Source organism: Sardina pilchardus, chromosome 15 (assembly GCF_963854185.1).
Source record: "Sardina pilchardus chromosome 15, fSarPil1.1, whole genome shotgun sequence".
In the NCBI taxonomy this organism is placed as follows: domain Eukaryota; kingdom Metazoa; phylum Chordata; class Actinopteri; order Clupeiformes; family Clupeidae; genus Sardina; species Sardina pilchardus.
The window spans coordinates 12687427-12715031 of NC_085008.1; the positions used below are offsets into that span (position 1 = coordinate 12687427).

The 27605-nt window shown below is 43.2% G+C and overlaps 1 protein-coding gene across 4 annotated transcripts in view; it reads left to right on the forward strand.

Moving 5' to 3' along the window:
• Positions 1-27097, forward strand: part of nfia (nuclear factor I/A) — a 118468-nt gene extending 91371 nt beyond the window's left edge. For 2 of the 4 annotated variants that reach the window (XM_062555469.1, XM_062555470.1), the window contains 5 exons: positions 5198-5326; positions 11235-11413; positions 13457-13622; positions 14150-14241; positions 22291-27097. In XM_062555469.1, the coding sequence (XP_062411453.1) occupies positions 5198-5326; positions 11235-11413; positions 13457-13622; positions 14150-14241; positions 22291-22305 (581 nt within the window). In that variant the 3' untranslated portion in view covers positions 22306-27097. The remainder of the gene's footprint in view (positions 1-5197; positions 5327-11234; positions 11414-13456; positions 13623-14149; positions 14242-22290) is intronic. The other 2 variants (XM_062555471.1, XM_062555472.1) reach the window with 1 other exon arrangement.
• The last annotated feature ends 508 nt before the right edge of the window (positions 27098-27605 follow it).

Consider the following 27605-nt stretch of genomic DNA (forward strand, 5'->3'; position numbering starts at 1 on the left):
GTTGTTGACTTATCCTGTTGTCCAGTTGGCCCCTCACCTTCCCCCAACCCTTACACTCCACCACACCACCATCCAGTGTGACTTTGAGTCCCAATGTGTCCACATGCAGAGGTCCATGAGCCCAATTGCATACTGCAGTCTCACCATGTTGTTTCTGCATGTTGACGTCATGTCCATTATAGCTTTGTGGTTGTTGTTGCAGTTGCATCTAGCTGTTTGTTGCCCTTTTTTGTCTGTGAAATGACTTGGAAATGTTCATGGATGATGTGCATCGATATTCTCATACACCCAAAGTACACCCACGTAGAGGTTCTCCTGTTGGCCGTGCATGGAGAATGGGAGCACAGGAGAGTTCTATGGGTGATGTGTTCCGACTTCATTGCATTGCCGGATACTGTCGCTCTGCTGACTCCAGGGTTATGTGAAGTTGTTTTCTTGTGGTCAGTGAGAGTGTGTGTGTGTGTGTGTGTGTGTGTGTGTGTGTGTGTGTGTGTGTGTGTGTGTGTTTGTGTGTGTGAGAGAGAGAGAGATAGTTGTGCATGTGTGTGTACAGTGTCTGTGTGCTCTGTTTGTACAGGATAGAATGCTCTACTTCATCTGAATATGGTGGTCATTTGTTATTTTGCTGTTATAGTTTGCGTCATCTTGTAAAATATATACCTCAATGTGTCTGTTATGTCCGAAGGCTTTGCTCATCTGCGTTTGATCAATAGAGAAGTTTTGGAAACTGCAAAGTGTGTGTGCATGTGTGTACCATGAAGTCTGTGTGTCCACATTCCACCTGTGCTGTTGAGGATGCTTAGTGTTGATGAACAGACTTCCAAACCCCAGCTGAAGGTCACCTAGTCCAGAGATGAAACTTTTTTGGTAGAAACATGTCAGATTGTTCACAGGTGTTCACAGGTGTCTGTTGTTTTTGTTTCTTTGTTTTTGCAGAATTGCCCGTTTGAAACCAATGATTGTGTTTGAATAGTGGGATGTATTAGGGATTTAGGTTGTTACAATTCAGTACAAGGAAAGCATCACTGACTTAAAATCTTCATTATTTTTTTTTCTCAACTGTTCGTCTATATTTGTTCTGCAAAGAAAGTTGAATAGGTCTCAGCCTTGATTGTGGACACTTGTTAGGGGACACCTGGATGTTTTAAGGAAGATAAGAGAAAAAAAGAGAAAAGAAAGAGAGAAGAAGTAAGGTTATCGACACAGGCGACAGAGGAGAGTGGAACAGTTTCAAACAAGAAGTTAAGATTACTTGGCGAGAGGAATTGTGGATACAAGACTGAGGAGAGAGCGGATTTAAAGGGAAAAAGGCAGAAAATGAGACTGAGAGAAAGAGAGACCCCGAACCAGATACACTGACAGAAAGCAACAGAGATTGAGAGGACGATTGTGATGCCGTATAGTACAACTGAAAGAGAGATAGAGAGAGAAAGTATAAAAAAAGAAAAGTTTAAAAAACGAGAGAAAATTATGGAGACTGAAAGAGCCAGAGAAGGGGAAAAAATAGAGAGATACAAGACACGAAAGAGAAGAGAGAGCGACGGAGGGAGAAAGGGATGGAGAGAGGAGCGCGGGGGGAGAGGGCGAGGAGGGGAAGGGACCATGTGAGTGTTGGTGCTGCTGCAGCTGCAGCGCCCGCGTCCGACTCCCTGATTGATGTGGTGGGCAGACGGCGTCCGCATCAGGACGAGACGGATAGACAGCGTCCGTGAGGCAGGAACGCTCGATAGCCAATCACCTCGCGCCAGTCCAGCTACCTGTCAATTTGTCAGAGAGGAGGAGTGAGAGAGCGAGGGAGTGGGAGGCAGCAGAACAGAGAGATCGAGAGAGAGAGAGAAAGAGAGAGAGGAGGCAACAGACAGGGAACAGCAGTGTGTAATAACCGAGCGGAAGAGAGAAAGTGCTGAGTAGGGCTGCGCTTTGATTCCAACTGACAGAACCTTTTCAAGTGTTCATTACTCACTCCAGTTCCTCAGGCCCTGTAGCAGGAACACCGTCACACACACACACACACACACACACACACACACACTGATGCAATCACACAATCACGCAATCAGAATCTCACACACACACACACACACACACATACATACATACATACATATACTATACAGTATGTGCACACGCACACACACACACACACACACACACTCACACACACTCACACACACACATGTTGAATCACACTCATCCATTTATACACATACTGTATGCACAACAAGCACACAGAGAAATGTAGATGAATATATATACACTATCAGCCATATACACAGACAGACACACGCACACACACACACACATACACACACACAAACATACCCACACACACAACCATGCTCACAAATTCTCAAGTACAGTATATAGCTAGACGGAAGATTTTTCAATCAACCACTTAAGAACAAAATTTCTCTTCTTCTCTCTTAGTGTCTCCTCTCTCATTTCTTGATATTGAGCTTACTGAACAGTCCTTTCCTTTGACATTAATACAAGCATCCGTGCTCCACATATGAGACTGGGCTAGATCTGAATGAAGTCTTTCAAATGTGAACTTTAAACACTAAGCGAATCAGAAAACTCAAGTGATGCCTCTTTTCCGATAGGTTTGATAGTACCTTGAAAATGTGTGTTTACGTAATCAGGGAAGATAGAATCATTTCAAACCCACCGTCTGTTGTGTATAGTGTGTGTGACAGAGAGAGAGAGAGACAGAGAGAGAGAGAGAGAGAGAGAGAGAGAGATTGTGTATATGAGTGTATGTGTGTGTGTGTGTGTGTGCGCGCGTGTGCGTGTGCGTGTCCGTGTCTGTGTTTGGACATGGCCAGTGAATGTCACAGTCCTAGTTTACGTGGTTCCTTCTGCAATTTCAGTAAAACTTTGTCGAAGTTTCTTGCACCATTGAGAGCAATAGAAATCCTGATGATTCTGACTGGCAATTCTCTGTCAAAATGGGCAATTCTGCACACCTCTCTGTGCATCTCTCTCTCTCTCTCCCTCTATCTCTCTCTCTCTCTCGCTCTCTCTCTCTCTCTCTCTCTCTCTCTCTCTCCTACTCTCCTGCTTTTAGCCTGAAATGGGAAGGAGTCTGCAAGGGCTGAAGAAACCAAGACTTCTCTAGACACCCCACCCACCCCCCACCCATACAATGCACACGTTTTGAATTCTGTAACACACACACAAACACACTGGCCCACATATCCTCCCCTGAGTGGAGATAACGCATCCCAAATGAAGTGCTCTGAAGGCCGTTAATAAGAAGAGAGTCAGTGAATCACTGAAACCTTTTGTGAGGTGCATGCTGTCATGCTGTGGAATGCGGGAATGCATGTTTGCTTCTTATAGAAGTCAAAAGGAGGCGTGTGGACAAGAGGAGGGATGGAGAGGGGGGTGGGGTAAAAAGATTAGGAAAAGGTTTATCCTGAGATGATTGAATTTTGGCAGCTAAATTCATTTGGTAGCGTTGTATGAACTTGTCTCTGAAGCTTGGGAAAGCGAGTGTGGGGGGGGGGGGGGGGGGTGAGGGCAGCTTTTATTCGCTGTATCAGGGAAAAGACCAAACAGACCAGACTAGTAGTCATTAGTGTAATTAAACATCATTGTCTGTTTTTAAAAGAAACGTGTTTCCTTGTTTCTGTAATACAAATGTGAATTACTCTCAGGGGAATGTATAGTGTCACTAAATGCCTACAGCATTTGTAAGAGCCACAGTATGAATTAAAATGTAATCATTTCATACCCAAGTAAAAACAGTATTACACCCATCAAATGGGTTGAGATCTATTCTTGGATATCTCTAAATAAACGAAGCACGTATAAATAACAGACAAAGAAAAATAGCGATGTAATGCAACCCTTTAGCATCATATTTCAGAATACAGTTAACGTGTTAACACTCTTTGAGTGAGTGAGGCCTGTGGGTTGTGGAGAGGAGATTGAGTGACAGTTCAGGCTCTATAGAACAGTGTTCCTGCGTGTGTGTGTGTGTGTGTGTGTGTGTGTGTGTGTGTGTGTGTGTGTGTGTGTGCATGATGCCTGCTGAGGGTCTTGGGGCTTCTCTTCTCAGTGGCCTGTGCGTGTAAACCTCCACTCATGTCCACTGGGCCCGACAGGGCTGCCTGTTAGACTGTGAATGTGTGCCAATGCTGTGTGCTTCTGCAATGCCCCTACCTGTCTCATCATCACCTGCCTCTCACCCCCATCCTCTCTCTCTTGCTCTTTTGTCATACTAAACGTTTCACCCTCCTCATTTTCTGTCCTCTTCATGTTCATCATTCCACCCGCTCATCCCACCCACCAACGTTGGCCCGTCCTGTCTTTCATTCATAGTCACTTTTTAAGTGTTTAAAATGTATATTCAGTATATTAGTGTTTAAAATGTATATTTCCAGTCACATTAAATCATCGACTCACTTCTTTAAAATAAGCAATAATAGACCAAGTCAAAATAATAGATCAGAGTCATCCCGCCATCAGTGTGTGACATTAAAATCAATCAGTCTCATTGCAATTATGAATGTTCACGTACGTACACTCAATTTACGAGTCCCATCAGTTTAACTCCCAGAATATAAACAGAAACTTAGTTTGTCTTTTCAGAACAGACCTCTGTACATCTTTGCAAAATGATTGTCGTCTATAATCCAGATGGATTGGGCCGCAGAGAAAGTGCGGTTCACCACAGATAAAATTAGAGTGTTAATTTGTTAATTGGATGGATGTAAATTAGTCTCTAAGTTAATGTTTAACTCTGACCTACTGGTCACAAGTAGGCACTCATTATTGTTTGTTCATAGAGTACTTTAAATGATTATACTGATTTTGACAACAAATTTGAGGTCTCAAATTTGAACTGTACAAGAGAATCATACTTCATTTAATGTTTATCCACACGACTAATGGTAAATGCATATCTGAAAGCTCTAACATCACAGAGTAAAGGCACTGAGTGTACAGTTGGGAAGATGCGGTAGTACGGCCCTCTGAGTGTCCCACCGAAAACATTCCCCCCCAGTAATGCCGTAGGCTCCACTCAATTGGTTCCCGGGCGTCCTCAGACACACAGCCCTCTCCCCCCGCCCCTCACCCCCCCCCCCCCCCCCTCCCTCTGCCGCTCTCTCTCTCCCTCCCACCTGTGCTGCAGGCTTGTGTCTCCATGTCCTTGCATTATTAAATTGCACTTATCAATCATTCTTGCCAGGGATGCCATCGCCTACCACATTAAAGAAGTCAGAGAAGTCTGGTTTCAGCAGCCCCGTGCCTGCGCAGAGCATCTCCCCTCGAACGGCTTTTACACATCATCATCGGCCTGTCATTACAGGACCCAGAGGTGAGGTCCCACTCAACCCCCTCACCTCCCACCACCACGCCAGAAAAGCTCCTCTTTTTTTGCCCCTCTCTCCACCCCCCACCCCACCCACCTGTCCCCACTGTCTTCTGGACTCCCGGCCTCAGCACGGCAAGAGGGGGTTTCACCTCTCAGCACACCGCTCCTGTGGGAGCACACAGCTGGGCCGCAGTGGTCATGATGGTGTGTTGGGGTGTGTGTGTGTGTGCGTGTGTGTGTGTGCGTGTGTGTGTGTGTGTGTGTGTGTGTGTGTGTGTGTGTGTGTGTGTCAGTGTGTGTGTGTGTGTGTGTGTGTGTGTCAGTGTGAATGTGTGTGTGTGTGTGTGTGTGTGTGTGTGTGTGTGTGTGTGTGTGTGTGTGTGTGTGTGTGTGTGCATTTTCCTCATCACGGTGATTCCTGTATGAGTGTTAAGGCATTTTTGTTTTGTTTTTTTGCTTGAAGAGTAATCCACTGATTATCTCACCAGCTAAAACCTCTAGCCCTGCACCCTGCCCAGACTTATTTGTTAGCATTTGACATAAACACTCATCCAAACACTGTGGTCTGGTGCAGCCTCAACAGTGCTTGCTCGTGCTTGTGTGATCAATGAGGTGCTAGCGTGGTCCTGAGTCTGTAGCTCAGGGTCCTTTGAGCCTCCCCTGTGTGGGATCACCACAGTAGGTAAACCTGGCAGATTATAAACAGACAGGACCTTGAGTTCTCCATGCACTGTCGCTTGACAAAGTCTCTCAGCTGTGACAGATTAAAAAGAAAATAAACTCTGCTTGACCCCCCGGATTGTGGAAGACGTGGGAGGGGCGCCGTGCGTGCAGCTATTCGCGGCGCTCCATGTCTCACATTTCCAAGCCGCCAGCGATCGCTGGCCTGAGCCGGCCATCCAAGGTCGCTGAGCATAGCGGGAATATTGGAGAGCATCCATTATGGAATATTACAAAACATCCATCAAAATGGGAATAAGTGTTGCTATGGGTAAATTCAGGAGTTGTGTGTGAAAAAAACACGAGAGAGAGTGAGAGAGAGAGAGAGAGAGAGAGAGAGTTGTTAGACAAAGGGCTAGCTGGTCTTTCTCAGAAAAAAGGCATTCGACCTCTATACACTGCAACATTTGTTTTTATTAATGCATTCCATCTGTTAGGGAGTAAAGAAAAAAATCAGGGTGCAAGTGCCCATTTGGAAGATTAAAGGCTTGATACACAATAATATTTTGACCTAAAAAATAAAAGCCCATAATCTGAGAGGGTGAGAGCAGTGGGATTAGGTTGTGACAGTAAGTGGTGTCACTGTCAGATTTGGGATTTTATGTTTGACACTGATGAAAAAATGCCAGGCTTCAAACCACACAAGACCAGGTTGTCATCTTATTTGTCTGAGGGCAGGGATCCTGTAATTGATTTAAAGTAATCTAGGTTTTGGGCCGCACATACTGTAGCGAACCCCTTAGCGGATGATGTAAAAACACTTGAAAAACACTCTCTCTCTATTTCTCTGTCTCTCTCTTTCTCTCTCTGTCTGTCAGTGTGGCAAAGCCAGCACAGTTAGGACCTGTTGCTGCCTCTCCTCACAAAAACACGGCAGCCAAATAAAAGAGTCTTTTATCACCTCCTGCATTACTCCAGTAATCCACCGCCTGGATTGTATATCTTCTTCAAGGGAAGTTGGCAGCCAAGGACCAGGAGAAGAACAAGGGGGGGGGGGGAAGAAAAAAAAGCTCAAAAGATGCAGGGGGGAAATAAAATCAGTGAAGCAATGCGATTTGCAAAGTGGAACTAATCCTGTGCTTTATAATACGATGGCTGCAGCTCTAATGCGGGCAGAGCACAGTGACCACTCTCCACTCCCCTGCTTTTGCTCCCCTCTTTCCCCTGTCCGGTCCACTGTACAGCCCAGCCTCCCTGTCAGTGGCCGATCTATATTTGCCCCTCAGATATGTGTGTCTCTCTGAGCCCCTCAGGTTAATGGCCCCCTCTGTCCTTGTGTGTCTCATTGGGTGGTGGGGGGGGGTGTTGCATGGCTGATGGTTGTCTGCATTTTATTTCCTTACTTGAAGAAGAACTTCTAGTTCCACTGTCTCTTATTTCAGCCAAGAGACTCTTATGTCTCGCCGTAGTCAGTCTGTCAGCATAGCATAGGTTATGATGTCAAGTGACTTGTTAGTGTGCTGTTTGTCACAGCTTAGCGCAACAAAAACTCAGGCTGGTCAATTGTTTGTTCTTTTTTTATCGTTGTTTTGCAGTGAACTTTTGAACTGTGACACCTTGCTTTTTAGGGGTTCCTTGTAGGACACTGGCTTGTACAGGAAATAGCTACAAACTTAGCTTTGCACGCACAACACTTGGTGCAGTGAGTGTAATGGATGAGGGAAGGCTGCCCTTGCGTTGAAGAAACAGTCCACATGAAAGGGACCATAAAGAGCATCTGATGGTGAAATTGGGTGTGAACGTGTGCAAGAGGTCAGGAATAGACTCTGCGCTATAATATTCTGGAAAGATATGGTCAACCACTGGAAAGTGTGTGTGTGTGTGTGTGTGTATGTCAGTGTGTGTGTGTGTGTGTGTGTGTTTGTGTGTGTGTGTTTGTGTGTGTCAGTGTGTGTGTGTGTGCGTGTGCGTGTGCATGTGCGTGTGCGTGTGTCGGCCCACAGAGTTGGATAGAGGACCTCAAAGCAGTCAAAAGGCCCAGTAGAAGCGATGTCATTGTGAGCTACACCCTGAAACACAGTGAAACTTTGGTTACTCGCCCCGTCTCTAGCCAAACATCCATCATTAAGTGATGCACAACATGATGTAAGCAAGCCATTTAAGTAATTGACAATCATTCTGGAATGCATTTAGTTGCCAAAACAGAAAGAGAAAAAATAGAAGAGAGATTTTTTTTTTTTTTATGTTATGACCGACTAGTTCCATTTGCATAATTGACACTGGATGTCTGTGACAGCGTTAAGTTGCACTAAGGCATGCTGGGAAGGGGCCAGAGACATGATGGGTGGTCACTCAGCCTGCTGCAATTCCTTATCTTCCTCCGGGGCAAAGCCTACAGAGAGTAGCTGAATGCGAGAGCTACTTTAGCGATACATGAAGAGGAAGCCCTCCATCACTGACTCTTCAAGTGGGCCCTGTAGAGCCAGTGCCGTCCCAGACTCAGTTAGTTAGTTTATTTGTTGTTCCCCTTAGAGAAAGTCCTTCCAACACTGCATCGTATATGGTCACAGACACAGGGATGGCACATACATGGTCGGAGACACAGGGGACGGCACATGCAGCCTGGGTCTTTTTTTTTTAAACATTTCTTGATTGATTCGCAAGCAACCAGATGATGGTCGGTAGCCTGGTAGCGCGGCGGTGTGTTTAATTCATCGTTTTCTTTGGCTTTGATGTGTAACATCTTCTCGTCTCGACACGTTGCCTCCAGAGAAAGCACAGCTCAGCCAACTGGCTCCACTTCTTAGGAGTGCCCGGCACAAAGCACATGTGCGCCGAGTGTTTCATTAAGTTTACGGCCGAGGTTACGGATGGTGTTGCTGAATTTTCAGAGAGTTGTACACGGCTCCGTTCCACCTTCCAAACCTGTGACCTGGAGTGCTCTCTCTCTCTCCTCAGGAGAAAAGAAGGTGGAAATAAAAAAGTCTGTCCTTCTCTACCTGATTGTCTTTACTGCTTCAAGGTCACACCAACAAAATGCTGTACAAAAGAGAAATGTCGTAGAAAAAGAGAACATTGAGGAAGATCCCAAGAGAGACAGTCAGCGAGATGGACAGATGGTAGAAGAAGGCAGAGAAGGGGAGAGAGAGAGAGGTGTAGAAGGACACTTGATAGATATACAAATGTGCATGTGCGCGTACTGCGTACGTACATGTGTGTGTCTGTGTGTGTGTGTGTGTGTGTGTGTGTGTGTGTGTGTGTGTGTGTGTGTGTGTGTGTGTGTGTGTGTGTGTGTGTGTGTGTGTGTGTGTGTGTGTCTGTGTGTGTGTGTGTGTGTGTGTGTGTGTGTGTTTGTGTGTGTGTGTGTGTATGTGAGTGTGTCTGTGTAAAATCGAGAGAGAGAGAGAGAGAGAGAGAGAGAGAGAGAGAGAGAGAGAGAGAGAGAAGCACTAGTGTTCCCGGGCAGCGGGTGTATGGTGAGTCATGCTTGGGGTCAGTACGGCAGTCACTGCAGCACTGCCTCTAAACACATACCTAATTCAATAGAGCAGTCTGCTCTTAGTGGGTGTGTCAGTGTGCTTGAGCTTATATGGCCAAGTGCATGTGTGTGTGTCTGTGTGTGTGTGTGTGTGTGTGTGTGCATGTGTTTGTATGTGTCTGTGTATTGGTGAGTGTGTCAGTTTCTGTGTGTGTACGTGCCTGCGTGCGTGCGTGTGTGTGTGTGCGTGCATGCGTGCGTGCGTGCGTATCTCAGCGCAGTCTGTTGGAAGCATGGTTTAGGGGCTCTCCTCCCTGCATCTGCCCCCCCCCCCCCCCCCCCCCCTCCCGCCCAGAGCTCTCCAAAGTTCACATTCCTGACTCCAGACAAAAGACAGGACATGAAAAGACGGAGCAGGGGAGAGACAGAGGAGAAAGAAGAGGGAAGGGCAGAACAGAAGCCATCCATTCTATTATTACTGTAAATACAATGCCTACATTGCAGCCATGGCATCCGCCGTTTCCAGTCACCCCCTATTGACAGACCCATAAATCACAGCAAACTTAAGTGAATTACTGCAGCACTGAGCTGTGGCTTTAACAATGTTTATGTAGTATCAGCTTACCATCTTCTCCCACCCCAGCCCCTGGAAAGGGAGCTTGTTGCTGATATTGAAAGGTTAGGGTTGGCTGGTGGGGGGGGCGGGAGGGGTGCGGAGACTTATTAGTTGAGCCGTAATAGATCACAGCTTAAAGAGCGCACACCGTCAGGCTCAAGCATTATACTAATAACCAGTAACCGAATATTACCTCGATTAAGAGCAGGGTAATTAGATTGTGCCGGTTACAATTAAATAGCTGATAAGCCTCAATCCATTACAGTACTGTCAATCTCAAACAGTCAAACACACACACACACACACACACACACTCAGTGTTTTACAATGTGAACTCCACTATGATGACAGCTTGAAATGTGTCATTTTTGTTCTGTTCTGTGCAAATGTCATTGGCTGAGTGAATGAAAGTATGATATGCTGGTAGTAGCACAGATTAAACACTACGGATAGTGGCACCAAGTTGGACTTGTTGCTTTGGTTGTGATATCGAAATTGTGGTGGTGTTACTGAGCTCAGTTTTTCTCTTCATAACTGGGGCTTGGTGTTTGTGTTGATGTTATTTGTGTGATGACAATGTGTTTTGGAGGGTGTGTGACGTGTGTTTATGTGTGAAATGGTGACAGCTGCAGGTGACGTCGTCCATAGAGATCCCACTGTAGTGTTCTTACAGTAGGATTTACAGAAATGTCCTACTTGCTGCCGAAATGTTCATGTTTGCGTGTGCATTTGTCTGCATTTGGCATGTACACATGTATGTTCCTGCTTTTCTGTGTCCTGGGAGAAGACTGACACCTTTGTGTCTCACCATCTGCATGTAGCCCTGCTCTCCTGATGATGTTGTGTTTGTGTATATCGATGCACATTATATATATATATACTGTATACATACATATATATACATATATACATATATATTTGTGTGTTTGTGTGTGTCTGTGTGTGTGTATTTGGGTAACATTTTTGGTGAATTTGACTTTACTTTACAAATCAGACTTACCTCTTTATGTGCTTCTTCAAACCAACCCCTTCCACTCTTTGCAGCGTTTGTATCGTCTCTAACAACTTTCTTCCCTTCTCTGTCCCCTCTCTCTCTCTCTCTCTCTCTCTCTCTCTCTCTCTCTCCCTCTCTCCCACTCTCTCTCTATCTCCTGCAGCAAGTCCCCATGCCACGCCTTCTAGTCTGCATTTCCCGACGTCGCCCATCATCCAGCAGCCAGGCTCCTACTTCTCTCACCCGGCCATTCGCTACCATCCACAGGAGACCTTGAAGGAGTTTGTCCAACTTGTCTGCCCTGACAGTGGTCAGCAAGCGGGCCAGGTGGGCTTCCTTAATGTAAGAAGGAGCGCTTTACTTTCACCCTCCAACCAATATTTTCCTTTTTTAGCCTCTTTCTCACTCTCTTCATCTTTCTGCCATTATCTCTCTCTCCCTTTATTGCTTCTTTATAGTCTCTATCGTATCACCCCCTCCCCCCCCCCTTGTTAATGTTTTAAATTGATGTGTTTACATTGATGTCCCAGCTGAGCTCTCCTGTCCCTTACCTTGTCTACTTTTTGATGCTCTCTCTTTCTCTCTGTCATACACGCACACACACACACACACACACACACACACACACACACACACACACACACACACACACACACACACACACACACACACACACATACATCCCTTACCATCTAGTTTTTGATGCTCTCTCTTTCTCTCTGTCACACACATACACACACACACACACACACACATTTTTTCTCTGTCAAAGCACGGAGGATATCTCCTGCTCTCTGGTATAAGCGCAGGCACATAGTTTGTGTTTTTTGCACAGGCTTAATTACACTGTGGCTGCTCTACAGACGTATCAGATGTGCACCCTCTGTACAGAAAATGCCGAAAATGTCAGTGAACCTTACAGTGTCTGAACACTGATACGTCTGTACTGTATGTTTGGGTGGGTTAGCGGGGTGTAGTGTACAGTTGCACAAGGGCAGTGTGTGTGTGTGTATGCGTTGTGTTTGTGTCTGTGTGTGTTCACATTGTAGGCAAGGAAGTCACAGGTTGCGTCTACATGCTTCTCACAGTGTCTGCCCCCAGATAGCTGATATGCGTCTAGACACTGAATCAATACGATGCTGGGTTTTATGATCCCCGTTTTTCCCCTCACACTTTGCATGAATTTGACTTTCTGCGTGCGTTTCTGTCTTCACCCTCACTTCACACAAGCAGACACAGTTGTACTCCCTCTCTCTCTTTCTCTCTGTCAGACGTCTGAAGTATAATGCAGGTACCAGTCAGTAATACTAGTGTAATCTACAGTAGTGTACTGGTTCATTTTGACCAAGATGTAGGCTGCATCAGACTGAGGGTCACTTAATTTATCTGAAGTACTTACTGTACTGTACAGTACTGTAGGTGCACCTGTAAGAGGGCCTGAAACTGATTATTACAATTTAGAAATTGTTCTTTATTAAAAATATATTAATTAGGCTCCTCCAGCGTGTACTGGAGTGTGCGAGCCGTGTGGGTGCGTGTCTCTTTGTGTCTCCCCACCGTGCTGCTACTGCGGTATCTATTGTGCCATCCAATTCAGGAGATGAACAGTGTTTACGTGGGCTCCCTGAGAATGCTGTATTAGCTTCTCTCTCTCTCTTTCTCTCTTTCACACACACACACACACACACACACACACACACACACACACAAGCATGCACACAGAGAGGCTGGCATAAATCTGAGCGGCCAGCGAGGAATGACCCTGTAGCATTCCTCCCCCTCCTCTCTCTCTTTCTCTCTCTCTCTCTCTCTCTCTCTCTCTCTCTCTCTCTCTCTCTCTCTCTCTCTCTCTCCTCTATTTCTCTCCATCTTCCCCGCTCCCTCTCCTGCTGTTGGTGGCTGCTGCTGGGGTCATAGATTATAAGGCGAGGAGTGTGCAGAGCGGCAGAATAGTTTATGGGCTGGAGGAGACACAAAGTGCTGAGCCCTGTCTGAACCACGCCTCTTACAAGCAGCTCAAATCTCCTACTTTTCAAGGGGCCATCCGTGCTCCACGGGGGTGTGTCTGCAGGACAGTTTTTTGTGTGTTTTAATGAGAATAAATGTATGATTCATATACAGTATATTTAAATATATATATATACTGTATACATGTACATATATATAGGACTGTGGTTGTGTGTTGATGAGGTCTGTGTTTAGATTTTTTTTTTGGAACGCTCCAAGAGCTCCAACAGCGACAGTCAGTGGGAGGCGCATGTGTTTGTTAGCTTGAGAGTTCATTGGGCAGTGTGTCTGTTGAGGTCCAGAGAGTGTTATGCTTGGCACGTGTGTTGACGTTTCTCAACCCGCTCTCTCTCTCTCTCTACCTCGTCCCGCCTCCAGCCCAACGGCAGCAGTCAGGGGAAGGTGCACAACCCGTTCTTGCCCACCCCGATGCTGCCCCCACCACCACCCCCTCCCATGGCACGGCCCGTGCCCTTGCCCGTGTCAGACTCCAAACCGCCCTCCACCTCCACCGAGGGAGGGGGCAACTCCCCCACCTCGCCAAGTAAGTCGCTCTCATACACAGATATTAGATATTTAGGTTGATTTAAGTGCCTCTCATCCAGTTTTTAGAATAGAGTACAATAAACATAAACTCACTACAGTATAGTGTACCTTTACCTATAGTGTTTCTCAATATACATGACTTCTAAAGTTTACAGACTAAGGAGAATGTACACACACACACACACTCTCACACACACACACACACAAACACACATTGTCACACACTTAAGTACAATATTATACACTACACCTCATGTGATGTGGTTACTTTCATATGGCTGTGATGATTGTGTATCACTTCATCAAGAGGCACCTTGATAAAGTGAAGATTCAGATTCCCTTTTGGAAGTCTGAAACTCTCTCTCTTTCTCTCTCTCTCTGTCTCTCTATCTCTCTTTCTCTCTCTCTCATGAATGTATCTACTGGCATGTGATGACCTTGCTCTCTCTCTCTGTTCTATGTGTATGTGTGTTTTCTGTCTCTGTGTGCGTGTGTGTGTGTGTGTGTGTGTGTGTGTGTGTGCAGCTTACTCCACGCCGAGCACGTCCCCAGCTCAGCGCTTTGTCAGTGTGGGCCCCCGAGACCCCAGCTTTGTAAATATCCCTCAGCAGCCTCAGGTGAGACACACATGCACACACAGATACAAACACGTCCTCTCTCTCTCTTTCTCTTTCTCTCTCTCTGTCTCTCTCTATGTCTCTCTCTCTCTCTCTCTCTCTCTGTCTCTCTCTCTCGCCTCATACAGACATTCCTCTGTGTCATGGTCACACAGGTCACATATATCACATTCTCACAAACATTCATGCACACACACACACACACACACACACACACACACACACACACACACACACACACACACACACACACACACACACACACAACACAAACAAATCCACATTCATACACACATGTTTACAGGCTTGTGGGGTAGTGGCACTGTGTGTCCCCCTGGGGTGTGTGATTTCTCTTATAACATTCTCTGTGGGATCGGCATGTGTATAACTCTATCAAACCCTCATTTATAGGGAGAATAAGTATGGCCACCAAAGCAAATCTACACTCTCTCACTCTCGCTCTCTACCTCTCTCAATCTCTCCCTCTCTCTCACTGCCTCCCCATATACTTATACATGAGCATATACAGTCACACACAAAACTTTCCTCTGTGACCCCTGGAATGATTTATGAACTACTTTGTGTTCCTGGAAAACTCAACAGGGCACCTGTCAATGGCTGGAATTGGAAATCCACATGAGCTGCATATCAGTGTGTGTGTGTGTGTGTGTGTGTGTGTGTGTGTGTGTGTGTGTGTGTGTGTGTGTGTGTGTGTGTGTGTGTGTGTGTGTGTGTGTGTGTGTGTGTGTGTGTGTGTGTGTGTGTGTGTGTGTGTGTGTGTGTGTGTGTGTGTGTGTGTGTGCGCGCGTGTGTGTGTGTTTTGTCTGTGTGTGTTCATGTGTGTTTCTGCTCTCAAGCTTTCAGATGGCGTCAGGTGTGTGTGTGTGTGTGTGTGTGTGTATGAGCATGTGTGTGAATAAATGTGTGTGTGTGTGTCTGAGGACTTATTGTGGATTTATTGGTCTTGTCACACACACAGCCAGATGCACTCTGCCATAAGAATGGAGGCAGGTGTTCGTGTCAAAGACTGGGCTGTCTCCGAGCTGTTGTTATTTACGGTTATTTATTATTTGTGTTTCTTTGTGTGTGGCCCTGGCCTTTCCTCTCTGCTCCTGCTCGTGAGATATGGGACCTTTATTTGAGTTCAAATCTTCAGCACTAAACAATTGGTCTGAAGACTTCACTGCAGTGAGGAGACGGCAAGCTGAGAGACAATGTGTGTGATGCGAGAATGTGTGCGTGTGCATGTGCAAGTTTACATGTAAGTCATGTCTCCTATACAAAATTACCACACCACCCCAAAAAACATTTAGTGTACAGTACATTACATCTTGGACATAATCTTCTAGAGCTGAAGTTAGAAGGTAGAGAGTTCTCAGTTGCTTGGTGATGAGGACCACTGCCCTGCCTATGCATCCTAGTCAGTGTTATCCAGCACCTGAGTGTAGTTTTCAGCTGCTGTTACCTACCTATGGGCTGTGGGCTGCAAAGGGTCAAAAGCTGTGCACAGTGCTTAGAGCTAAGGCTGCAGGAGTCAAAGGAGAAAGTGATGGGGGTGGAGTGTGGTGGTGGTTGCAGGGGGGGGGGGATTTGACTCTACTAACAGTAAACATTCCAGCACCTTGCTGCCCAGCAACGATGGTGTAAGAGCAACTGGACAGTCAGCTAGGATGATTGAGGGCTTGATGTGTGTGTGTGTGTGTGGTGGGGTGAGGGAGTTGTGGGAGGGGGTGTCTGTTTAGAAAAGCTGGCGAAAGAATGATTTGGGCATTGTGGGTGGGCAGTGCGCCCATTTGTTTGTGTGTGTGTGTGTGTGTGTGTGTGTGTGTGTGTCTGTCTGTCTGTCTGTTTGTGTGTGTCTGTCTGTCTCGGGAGTCATTGGCTCTAACCCTTTGTAACAGGCTTAGATTGTCAGAGCATAGAGAGTCGTGGTAGATGCCCTCATAGAAAACAGTCCAGTCACCCTGTGCATGCCCCCCCCCCACACACACACACACACACACACACACACACACACAACCAGCTATGCCTGTGAAGTCAACCCCCACACACCCACAACAAACACACTTGCCGAGCAGAAGATAGCAAGTCATGTAATTTCAACAGTGTAGTGATACAACAATTAGAGTATCAAGCCTCTTTCTCTCTCATTCTCTCTCTCTGTCATACACACACACTTCATAGTAGCTGAGTAATTTAGGAAACGGTGGACCATCCTCCTCAGTCTTAAAAACAACAAATAGTAGTTTATAAAAATAAAAAAAAACATACTTATCACATGTATTGGTATATGCAGTTGAACCAGAAACTGTCAAATTATCCTGTAAGACGCAGGATGAGGGGCAGGTTAAATTAACAGTTCATGAAAAAGTCTTCTGAGTCTTCAGAAGATGACTGGGAGTCGAAATGTTGAATCTGTTTCCCACCTTTTATGTGGTTTTACCATGAGCCAGCAGGTGGCAGTACTTCTGCCGGCTTTCTGTGACAAATGAATCACAGGAGATTAATTTCAAACTACAACACTGTGTGAAACCCGTGGATAATCAGACTCTTGGGCATTTGAAAGGTGACAACTGTTACAGAACACAATGAGAACCTGAGAGCCACGCTCGATGTACATTTAGTTGCTCTTGGTGTTACTGTTAACCACTTGCAGAATTGCCAGCATCGCCACTGTATACTAATACTACTACATAGTAATTATACATGCATGATACAGGTTCTGGTCATTTCTGTTATTCTAATTACTTCTTCATTCTTTACCATTTATATAACAAGTTATCACCAGTGCTATCAATATTACCTTTTACAGTAGAAAGCATCATGTGCTTTGATCATGAGAATTAAACAGTGAGAGTTTGATACACTGATATTAGTATGCTTTGTGTCCCGGCTGCTGTGAAATCTGAATAAATACTGCCAAAAACGTTTGACCTGTCCAGCGCATGATGGAAACGGTGGCACGGAGCTGTTTGGCGTATAAGCTCTCAGGGACAACCTGGTTTGCATTACAGGAGGCAGAATTCCTCCGAGATGACACTCATCCGCAGGCACTTTAGCCGGAGCCTGAGTCAGCACTTCTGCGCATGATGAGATTACTTGTTCCATTGACAGCAAGTTTAAAAGAACAGGCGATCACCATTCTCTCTCTCTCTCTCTCTCTCTCACTCCTGCTCACTTTCACTGTAGTGCTCTCTCATTTTATCAGGCTCTATCTCTGATTCTCAAATGCATTGTAGGATTCTATCTGTCTCAGGCAATTTTGTGTGTCTATCTCTTACACTGCCCCCTCTCTCCAATACTGCACATGGACAGAGATTGCATTGTGTAGGTATCGTAGGACATGTGTGTGTGTGTCTTTTCACTTCTGTCTGAGTCTGTGTGTTCACATCCTTGGTCCCAACCTCTTTTTTTAAAACAGTTTCACCTTGAGGAGTCTCCACTCCAGGGTAATTTCTGTGTGTGTCAGTGTATGTGTGTGTGTGTGTGTGTGTGTGTGTGTGTGTGTGTGTGTGTGTGTGTGTGTGTGTGTGTGTGTGTGTGTGTGTGTGTGTGTGTGTGTGTGTGTGTGTGTGTGTGTCAGTGTGTGTGTGTGTCAGTGTGTGTGTGTGTGTGTGTGTGTCAGTGTGTGTGTGTGTGTGTGTGTGTGTGTGTGTGTGTGTGTGTGTGTGCGTACCCACACATGTTTGTTGAAGTTGTGGTTTTAGCTGTGAGGCGGCATGCCTCAAGAGGAAGGCATCTCTATGTTCCTACATGGGCATCTCGATGTGTTTATGGATGTGTTTGTATGGCTGAGAGAGGTGCTTTATGGTGTAAAATGAGTTTGCTATTTTTCATTACATCTGCTTGGGTTTCAGTGAGAGCTCCTGTCTCCTGTTGCAGGCAGGTTGGGGACCTATAGTTTCAGTACTGTCCTGGAGAGCTCTGATTCTCCAGAGATCTGCTGATCAGATGCAGTAGGCAAACATACTGAAACTAATACTCAAATACAATGTAAAGAATTCTTCCCGAATTTTAAATTTCCAGAAGGACCACTAGGTAACAAGGTGTGCATGTTGCTTTAGAAGATGTCCTTGGTTGTGTGTGTGTATGTAGGAGTTGTTAAGGGTCAGTTTAGGGATTTCGTTGTTGTCTTACCACTATTATATTTGCTATGCAACGAATCCTCTGTGGGTTGACAATGGTGTGGAGCTGTAGTGTTTTCATAAATCACTCATGTAATGATACACTGCTCGACTGTATACAGCACTGCATTAAAAAGTGATGGGAAGATCTATTGGCTGCTAGGTGGTCTAATGTTTCCATACATCCAGAAACCTTGAACAGTCTTAACCATGACAACAGCAAATTGTGGTAATAACGGTATAGCAGAAGCAATAAAAAAGAACGCAGCATTCTGAAATGGGTGTTGGTTCATCGTATTAATCTCTTTAGGGGATTGAATGGTTGTGGTTGAAATGTAGTATAAGTGGGATAGCAGTTTCCGAGGTCCTCCTGCATGGTTCCATAACTTACGTTTATCAGGATGCCCAGCCAGCCTTTATCCCTCTTGTTTGGGTTCTATTCAGAGGAATGTTTTAGCTCAGCTTGTGCTTTCATTTCTGTTGATCGTTTAGTCTTTTCATGTTATGTACATGTTTATCAAAACAGTTAGTTATCTTTTAGTTTCTCCTGCTTAGAAAAGATTGCAATTTTGTCAGAGGTAAAACAAAATCCAACGGAGCATTGGTTAACAGTGAAAGATTATTTAAGTCTTGCGATTTCAGTTCAGTCATTCAATTTCCACATCTGCTCTAAGTAATTACACCAGGGTAATGTGTCTACTTACTTCACTTTAACTATTTTTGTAGGAAGTACTGTAAATAGCAGATTAATTCCCTCAGTCTTCTTGGTGTGGTGATTACTGTAAGACAACCCTTGATTAGAATAGAGAGGACCCAGGAAACAGCATCGTCTACGATGTGTAGGAACACCACACTAACTTTGATGTAAACACAATAATGCATAAAATATATTATGGAGCCCTTAAAAAGGTCAAGTTAAAATAATTAAGAAATATATATATGTATATTTATTTTTTATTTATTTTTTTAAACTGATGTTGTGCATACATTATGTACATTGTGAACTCAATTTACTAAAATGTGGGAACATTTGAATAAATTGAGCTCACTAATCAAAAGATCAAATCGTGTGCACAATTTTCTTATTTTGCGGGCATGTGAAAGTAAATTGTGTCTACATTCTGAGCTCAATTCACTCATACAGTTTAAAATGAATGTGTTGGAAACAACACAAACTGTGTTGTCCCTATCTGGACACAGAGATGTGTTAAAAAAAACAACGCAAGTTGTGCTATTTTCAACACATATTGTGTTACAAATAACAAAAGCAACGTGTAGGAAGCAACACAAACTGTGTTGTCCCTATTTGGACACAAGTTGCATTGTTTTCAACACATTTGTTTTAAGAGTGTACACTGAGCTCGCAATGTGTGCGAAGACCCTGAATCTTGTGCACAATACTGTCATCTTCATATTAGATAACCATGGCGTGACGTTTTAGTAGGCCTATGGGCTGAAAATTAACACATTAAACATTGAGTTTGAGTTCCAACGCAGGGTAATAATATGTTCACTTTCACTATCGATATGGCATTCTGCAGACGTGAAGTTAGTTTTTAAGTTGAAAATGATAAAGATATTCATTCCGGATCCATCAGATTCCAGTTTTACACAGCCGCAGTATGTTGAATACTTCATCATGGTCTTTGATTGAGTGCCTACTCTGTCAGTAAGGTGTTGTTGGCTACATTGTTTTAAGCATAGGCTGTAGCATATGCTGTGCAGGACAAATTCCCTCAGGTGGCAAGGTTGTCATTAATTAATGTCGCTTCGCCTAACCTATCAATCTGCACAACACTATAATAGTAGCTGATTATTTAAGCAGTAATAATATAGTAGCCACCCTAAGACTCTTCATTGCAAGGGAAATGTAGCAAAATGACAAAAAATACTGCGTTTATCACTTCATCTCTTATTTCCTTACCATCTGTCCTTTTGATCATCTTCACTCTATTGTCACTCTCTTTTCTTTTTATGTCTCTACCCCGCTCTCACTTTAAAACGTCTAGTCTTGCAGAAATGTCTTCTCAGGACAAGGAGCAGGGGGTGGGAGGGAAGGACAGAGAGAGTAAAGGTTTGAGAGTGCCTGAGAACCAACAGACAAAGACACAAGGAAGCTGCACTGCGCCGAGGCTGAAAGTCCAGAGTCAGCAACTTCTATTGATTAAAAACTAACCTTCCACTTTCCCTGCGCCGCTTGTGGCAAGTGATAGAATTTAAACAAGCAGCAAGGCTAAGGCCTGTGTGAGGATGCCTACTCCCTCTATCTCTCTCTTTCTCTTTTATCACTCTGCCCTTTTATCTTGGCTTATGGCTTATTGATTAACAATTTGCAATGAATTTGTGTGTGATACTTTCAATCTGCCCCATCCTTTAATTAAAGCTTTTCATGTTAGGATGTATTTAGATGTGCCATTTAGTAAAGAACAGAGGGAAGATAGGGTTACTTTTGGCTTATTAATGGCCAGTTTCATTCAGTTCATTGGCCACAAAGTTTTGCAGATTGATAAGGAATCCAGTTGGATTGGTGGATGCCTTAGATGTTTGTGTGTATGTGTATGTGTGTGTGTGCGTGTGTGTGTGTGTGTGTGTGTGTGTGTGTGTGTGTGTGTGTGTGTGTGTGTGTGTGTGTGTGTTTAGAGGTATAGAAAGATTGAAGGGACCACCCACAGGATCATTTATCTCTATGAATCAGTAATACTGTGTGTGTGTGTGTGTGGGTGTGTGTGTGTGTGTGTGTGTGTGTGTGTGTGTGTGTGTGTGTGCGTGTGTGTGCTGCAGATCTGTGTAAAAGCAGAATAACATAGAGTGAGGAAGTTACAGGGAGAATTCAATGAAAGGAGGAGAAGGTATAGCATGGATGTGAGAGACAGCAAGGGAAAGAGAGAGCAAGTGTCAGAGAGAAAGAGAGAGAGAGAGAGAGAGAGAGAGAGAGAGAGAAAGAAAGAGAGAATACGAGGGATAGGAGGGCCCTTGCTAATGATAGTCACGTATACAGCTGTCTGGTTGTCCCTGGCAACGAGACATGATGTAACACCAGGATGAACTTGAACTTGGGTGGGAGGGGAAGTTGAGAATGGAGGGAGGAGGAAGTGGGGAGTACAGGGGGGGCAGGGGAGGCAGTTTGGGCTCACTGGCTGGAAATGTGAACAATGGAGCGGGGGGCAATCAATAAAGCCATTCCACTGAAGGATTACAGAGCAGCAGCAGTCTAACCTCCCCAAGCACACCCTATGCTCGATCACATAGCAATGAGGAGGGAAAGCGAAAGAGGGAGCGAATAGGAAAGGTAGAATGTGAGCGAACAACGGGGGGTAAGGAATAAAGCAGAAATCTAGGGAGAGATGGAAATAGAGCATGGGAGAGTCCTAAAAGCATTCAGCGAGAAAACGAGATAGCCTGTAAAGCAGTGGACAATCTAACCCTCCCAAATGTGCAGAAATATTATAAGATTGTGCACAGACAATATTCACCTACTTAAACCATACTAACCATACTTGAGTGACTTAATGGACACCTACAGTGGGAAGGAGACTAAAGAAACACACACACTCTCTCTTCTCTCTCTCTCTCTCTCTCTCTCTCTCTCTCTCTCTCTCTCTCTCTCTCTCTCTCTCTCTCTCTCTCTCTCACACACACACACACAAAAGACGGTATACCCAATCACCAGCAAAATTAAATAACACATGAAAATGTGAGAGAAAGTAAAGTGGATGTAAATGTGCTGTAAAACAAAATTATAAAAAATATTTATTTATTCATGTGAGAGATGAATCTACAGTACAGCACGCTGAACTGGATTGGTATTGTTGGGAACGGACTCTCTTTGTTATAGGACCTTGCATTACTGTATATATTCCAGCCAAAATATGTTCAAAAATTCTCACAATAATAGCCTGCATCTTTCTTTTTCTGTCATTCTCAGTGGTACCTGGGCTAAAGATTCTGGACTCTCACCACCCTTCAGAGGAACCCCTTTGCCCCAAAACGAGTGCAACCTGCAAACCGTGTTCACCTGTCTACCTGTACACCTGTCTGACAGAGAGAAGTCCCCCACCCCTTGCATCTGACAGACGCATGGCTACAGCAGAACACAAACCACCGTTCCTGCCCCTCAGAAAAAAAAAGGAAATCTACTTATGCTTACATACATGCGCTATATATATAGATATATATATATAGCCCATATATATTACTGCATATGTATGGTTTATATATTATATTTATATATAGTAGCAGGCCAACTCAACAGGAGGTGCTACATCTCCATGGGAGAGCAACAATATATATTCTTTTTTTTTCCTTTTCTTTTTTTTGAAAAGTGCACGTTTATTAGCATTTTCTTTTAGTCCTCTTCTATCGCTTGGAGAAGGACAACATGTTGTGACATAATCAATCATTTCCTCAGCTGGTGACTATAGCTGATTTGACACACAGGTCACCAGGCAGAACTCGTCCCGCTTTTGCTGTTTGTGTGTGTATGTGCGTGTGTGCGTGTGTGCGTGTGTGTGTGTGTGTGTGTGCGTGTGTGCGTGTGTGTGTGTGTGTGTGTGTGTGTGTGTGTGTGTTTGTGCTTACTTGAGACCTGTACAGTTTGGGGCTCCTGTTTCTCCCTCTGTTTTCCCATCATAGAACATCCTGAACTGTCTGATTCTCTTGCTCTGCTGGGCTTGTGCACTGGTTAGAGTGCAGAGGTTTGCTGAAATGTTTCTTAGACCTCTCTAGGCCAAACTGCCCCCTACTCACATAGCCCTAAGGACTGTCAGAGCACTCAATACACCCCTACTCCCACCATACTCCTGACCACTGGCCATCGCTAAGCTGTGCATGGAGGAGGGAAGCCATCCTTTCTTCAGAGCCTTTTCATGGACATATCACAGCGATTACAAACATCCCAGTAAACCAGAGACAAGGACTTCCTACTTTTCCCTGGGATGTGGGGCAGGGGATGAGAGGACAATTTAGGTTGATGTTTTTGATATCGGTCAAATCAGGTGAAATTACACAAGCTTTGAGAGGCTACACAGTGTATTTTGACAGGAGGGTTTTTGTTAGAAAGGAAAAAAAAAACATCCTGTCGTGGAGGTATGTTCATATTTCATATTTGTTTTTGTATAAAAGTTATTTCAGTTATTTCAACATATATCCTACTAAAGGTCTGTATGATCAGTAAAGCCAAGGGTGGAGAAAAGGGTGAAGCGTTACCAGAAGCTGGAAGCATGGTATTAAGGTAAACAGTAGATTACTGAAGTGAGGAAAGTGCAATTTTTCAGATAGCTGTTGGAATTTTAAATATCTGCATAAGATTGTTAAAAAGTATATACATATGTATATATACTTTTCTCATAAGTATATATATATATTCATATATACATACAGTATATATATAATTTTTTTCCTTCCTAGTCCATTTACACCTCCAGGACTCTAAAATATTGGGGTACAAAAAGAAAGTGTAGAACAAATTAACCTTGTGAGAAAAGGGGAGTTGTACTTTTACATTGTTGCTGTTTTAATTGTTTGTTTATTCATTGTGTAAATTTGTTGGTAGAACAGAGAAAATCCCTTTAAGAGATTTTGTCATTTAAACAATCAATTTTTAAAAGCATTCGGAGCCGCTACAAAGTACGTACATAGTACGAAGTATGTAAATGGCTGTGTTAGCTCATTAGAAAACAAAAATGCTTAGCAATTAACTTATTTTAACAAAGCACATAATTTTTACAAGAAAGGTTTTTCTTTTCAATTTTCACATCAGGCAAAATCAAGAATGTGGGCAAATTTTGAACATCATCATCAGAAATTTTCTCATTTTGATTAAATTTTCAGTTTTATCATCTAAACAAGCATCATGAACAAAATCAAGACATCCACTAATGTAAAAAAATACTCATTTTGAGGCTTGGGTTAAGGCCAGGGCTTAATAACAGATAGGTAGCATAAATACTTTCTTAATAACCTCTAAAAAAAGATAGAAAACATGAACACCACATCGGACTAGAATGCAACCAGATGAGCGAAGCTTTTCCATTGCTTCGTAAGCAGTGAACTTTTTTCTCCTTGTTTAATTTCTTGATTTTGTTTTATGTTTCCTATACTACACATATATACATGACCGACACATTCATTGTCAATCTCAATTTAGTAAAAACAAAAAAAAACGTCAAAAAATCTGCATGTTCTAGTGTTAGTGGCAAATTTTTACATAAGTATTGTAGAGTTAGTGTGAGCTAAGACACAATATTGTAATCCTGACATAAGGCACTTGCCAACAGACAATTCATTGGCCCCCTGCTGTCCTTTACCATCAGTCAGATTGAGATATCTCTGACAATTTTTGGTTCTCAACCTTTCTGGATTTTTACCTTCATTTGTTCAAATTTTGTTTCTTTAAAATATGTATTTCATTTTCTGTTCTCAAATTGCACGAATTCTATAGTTCCTCATAAATGTGCCTTGAGCAATGGTCTAGTCATGAGTTGTTGCACAAGTTCCTCTGTGGAGAATCTCATATTTTCCTTTAGGCTCATTCTCACCTTTACGATCATGGATGTGTCTAGTGATGGTGGTGAAGATGATGCTGCCAGTTTTAAAGCTCAGTACTATTCTTCCCGTCTCAGCCCTCTCGGTCCTAGAACATAGCCTCCATACAGGTCTTCCTCAACAACGGACAGGTGACTGACCTTAGTCAGATTACTGTCAGTGGAGCAGACCATGATCTTGAAACATACTGGCACAAAGCCTACTCCCCGTCTCACTAAAAAGCAGTGTTCCTGTGCTTTCTCTGTGCACATTGCACAACCTACAGTATGCCTGTCTGGCTCTGCACTTGGACAAGTCTATCACAGTAGAAACCCCCTTTCTGTAGGATTCATCATTCAAATATCTCCCTGCGCATCCCCTTTTTGTCTGTGTTAACACTAACGCACCAGTGTTTATGAATATTGGTGTGATTTCTACATAGAAATCTACGTTTGCGTCAGATTTTGTTTTTGGATTGTCTAATTTTTACAACTTGTTTTGTTTTTGTTCCCAGAAATTAACTATGAGAAAAGCTAAAAAAAAAAAACAATATGCAATACTTGCTTGCACTCTTCACTAGTCATTTTATTATGTTGCATTCTGGCTTTGTCATTATTATTATTATTATTATTATAATTATTATATTAGTATTATATTATTATTTGTATTATTATTATTATTATTATTATTATTATTATTACTTTTTTAACCAAAGTTAGTGTTGCACTTGATTGGCTGCAGAGCCAGTTGTCAGCTTGTCTGACACCCCATCCCACCCTCAGTCCCATCATGGAAGAGCCTGACGTGGTTGTGTCCATTCAGCCTTTACGGATATCCAGTTTCCTTTATACCTAATGGTAAAGCTGACCATAAATGATTTGTTTCAATTACCTTTTAGTCACATGTGAGCCTTAAACAAGGAAACTTCCTCTTCATCACAAAAATAACACACTTTCAAAGCAAACTAATGACGTCCAGGAGGAAGTAATCGCCCACATTTATGTACATTTTTAACAAACTTCCAAGCTATTTTAATTGTTTACCTGTTTCCTGTCTACAACATATATCATTTACAAAAAAAATCATTTTGAATATGGGGACGTTTTCCCCAGATGTCTGATGTGATGGTTTGACAGTTACACATGCGTGGGTTGTGCTTTTTTCTAGTGTGACAGTTTTGTTTTGTTGTTGTTCTTGCCTACCCTTTAGACATGAGTTGGGCATTACTTTCTTAATTATCTGCACTAAATAAAAACTAAATGACAATTGTGAAAAATTCTTAGGAATATAAATGGCCTTAATGGCCTAAAAGTGCGAAGGGAAAAATAATTGCACGGACATTTTGTGTCACTAAAGCAGCCTATCATCTAATCAGTAAGATTTGGCTGTGTGTGTAAGATATGACAAAATTGCACCCTTTTTAAAGAAAGACAAAAGAAAAGGAATATAAAAGCAATAGTTTGGGCAGTTCATTTTGTTCTTGTGTTTGTGTGTGTTATTTTAGTTTGGGAAATAGGAATAGCGGAGTGCATGGAAAGAGACGACAAACAAACAAAGAGGCGTGTAACTGAGCAGAAAAGAGCAGAGAGGCCAACAGGGCAGAAGCACCTGACTGTGGGAGATATGTTGTTTGTATGTTGTATAGTTTTATTAATTACACTGATTTTAAAGCTGCCCTATTTTATAATGCAAGATTTTTTGTAACATTGATTAAATGAGGAAAAAACTAGTGTTGTGAATTTTCTGATTGTTTGTATTAAGGCCACATTAATAGAGTTGTTTTTTGTTTCCTTTGTTTGTTCTCGGGGAACTGGATTTAAGTTGAAAACTTTCCTGTTCTTCTTTTTTTGTTTTGCTTTCCTTTTTGTATGTATTTAAAGACTTTTCTCTTTTTTTCAGTGGTATGGAATATCCCTGTACTTGAAAAGTATAGGGAAATGAGGTGAAAACCCTATTGTAAATGGATGTGACAAGTATGCTGTATGTTTTGAAGGTTATTTGTTGCATCAGTGTTGATAAAGATAAATCCACAGTAGGTAACTCTGAGGATGTTGGTAAGGAAAAAGAGTGTTTTTTGCATTTAAAAAATTAGTTTAGGCAGAAGACAATAACATAGACAGCCAAAGGATGCCCCTATTATAAGTGCATCTAGGCATCTTTTTTGTGTTCACCATTCCATGCAGGAAAAAAATAAACAGCTTGATATGCAACATGATTATTTTTTTCTTTTCACATTCTTTCTCCTTCTACCCACCTCCACTAACCACTCTCTCTGAGCTCAAGGGTCTATCCCAGCACCCTCACTCTCCATCTTCAGCACTCACATAGCTGAGCTTCTTGATGCTTTGTAAAACACACTTAGAATTGGTGAATTATCACCAATATTACAACCCAGGTGAGTTTTCCCATCTTTGGTTGGTTTTAGAAAGAACATCTTCTACTTCAACTTTACATTATAAACCTTTGGACAGGAGCAGTATGCCAGGATGTATATTAAATATTCTTAATATTCGTATGATACACCTGGAAGGTAAATCTATAAATGTCCTTGCAAGTTGTACAGTGAAACTCTCAGTTAGATCCTTAAACCTGATACAGTAACTCACTACAAATTTACACAGAACCACAGCAAATGCACATCAATGTACGTCTTTTTTCCTAATACTCGCACCACCGTTTTCTATCTATTTGTTCTATTTATTTTCTCCAAACTTATGT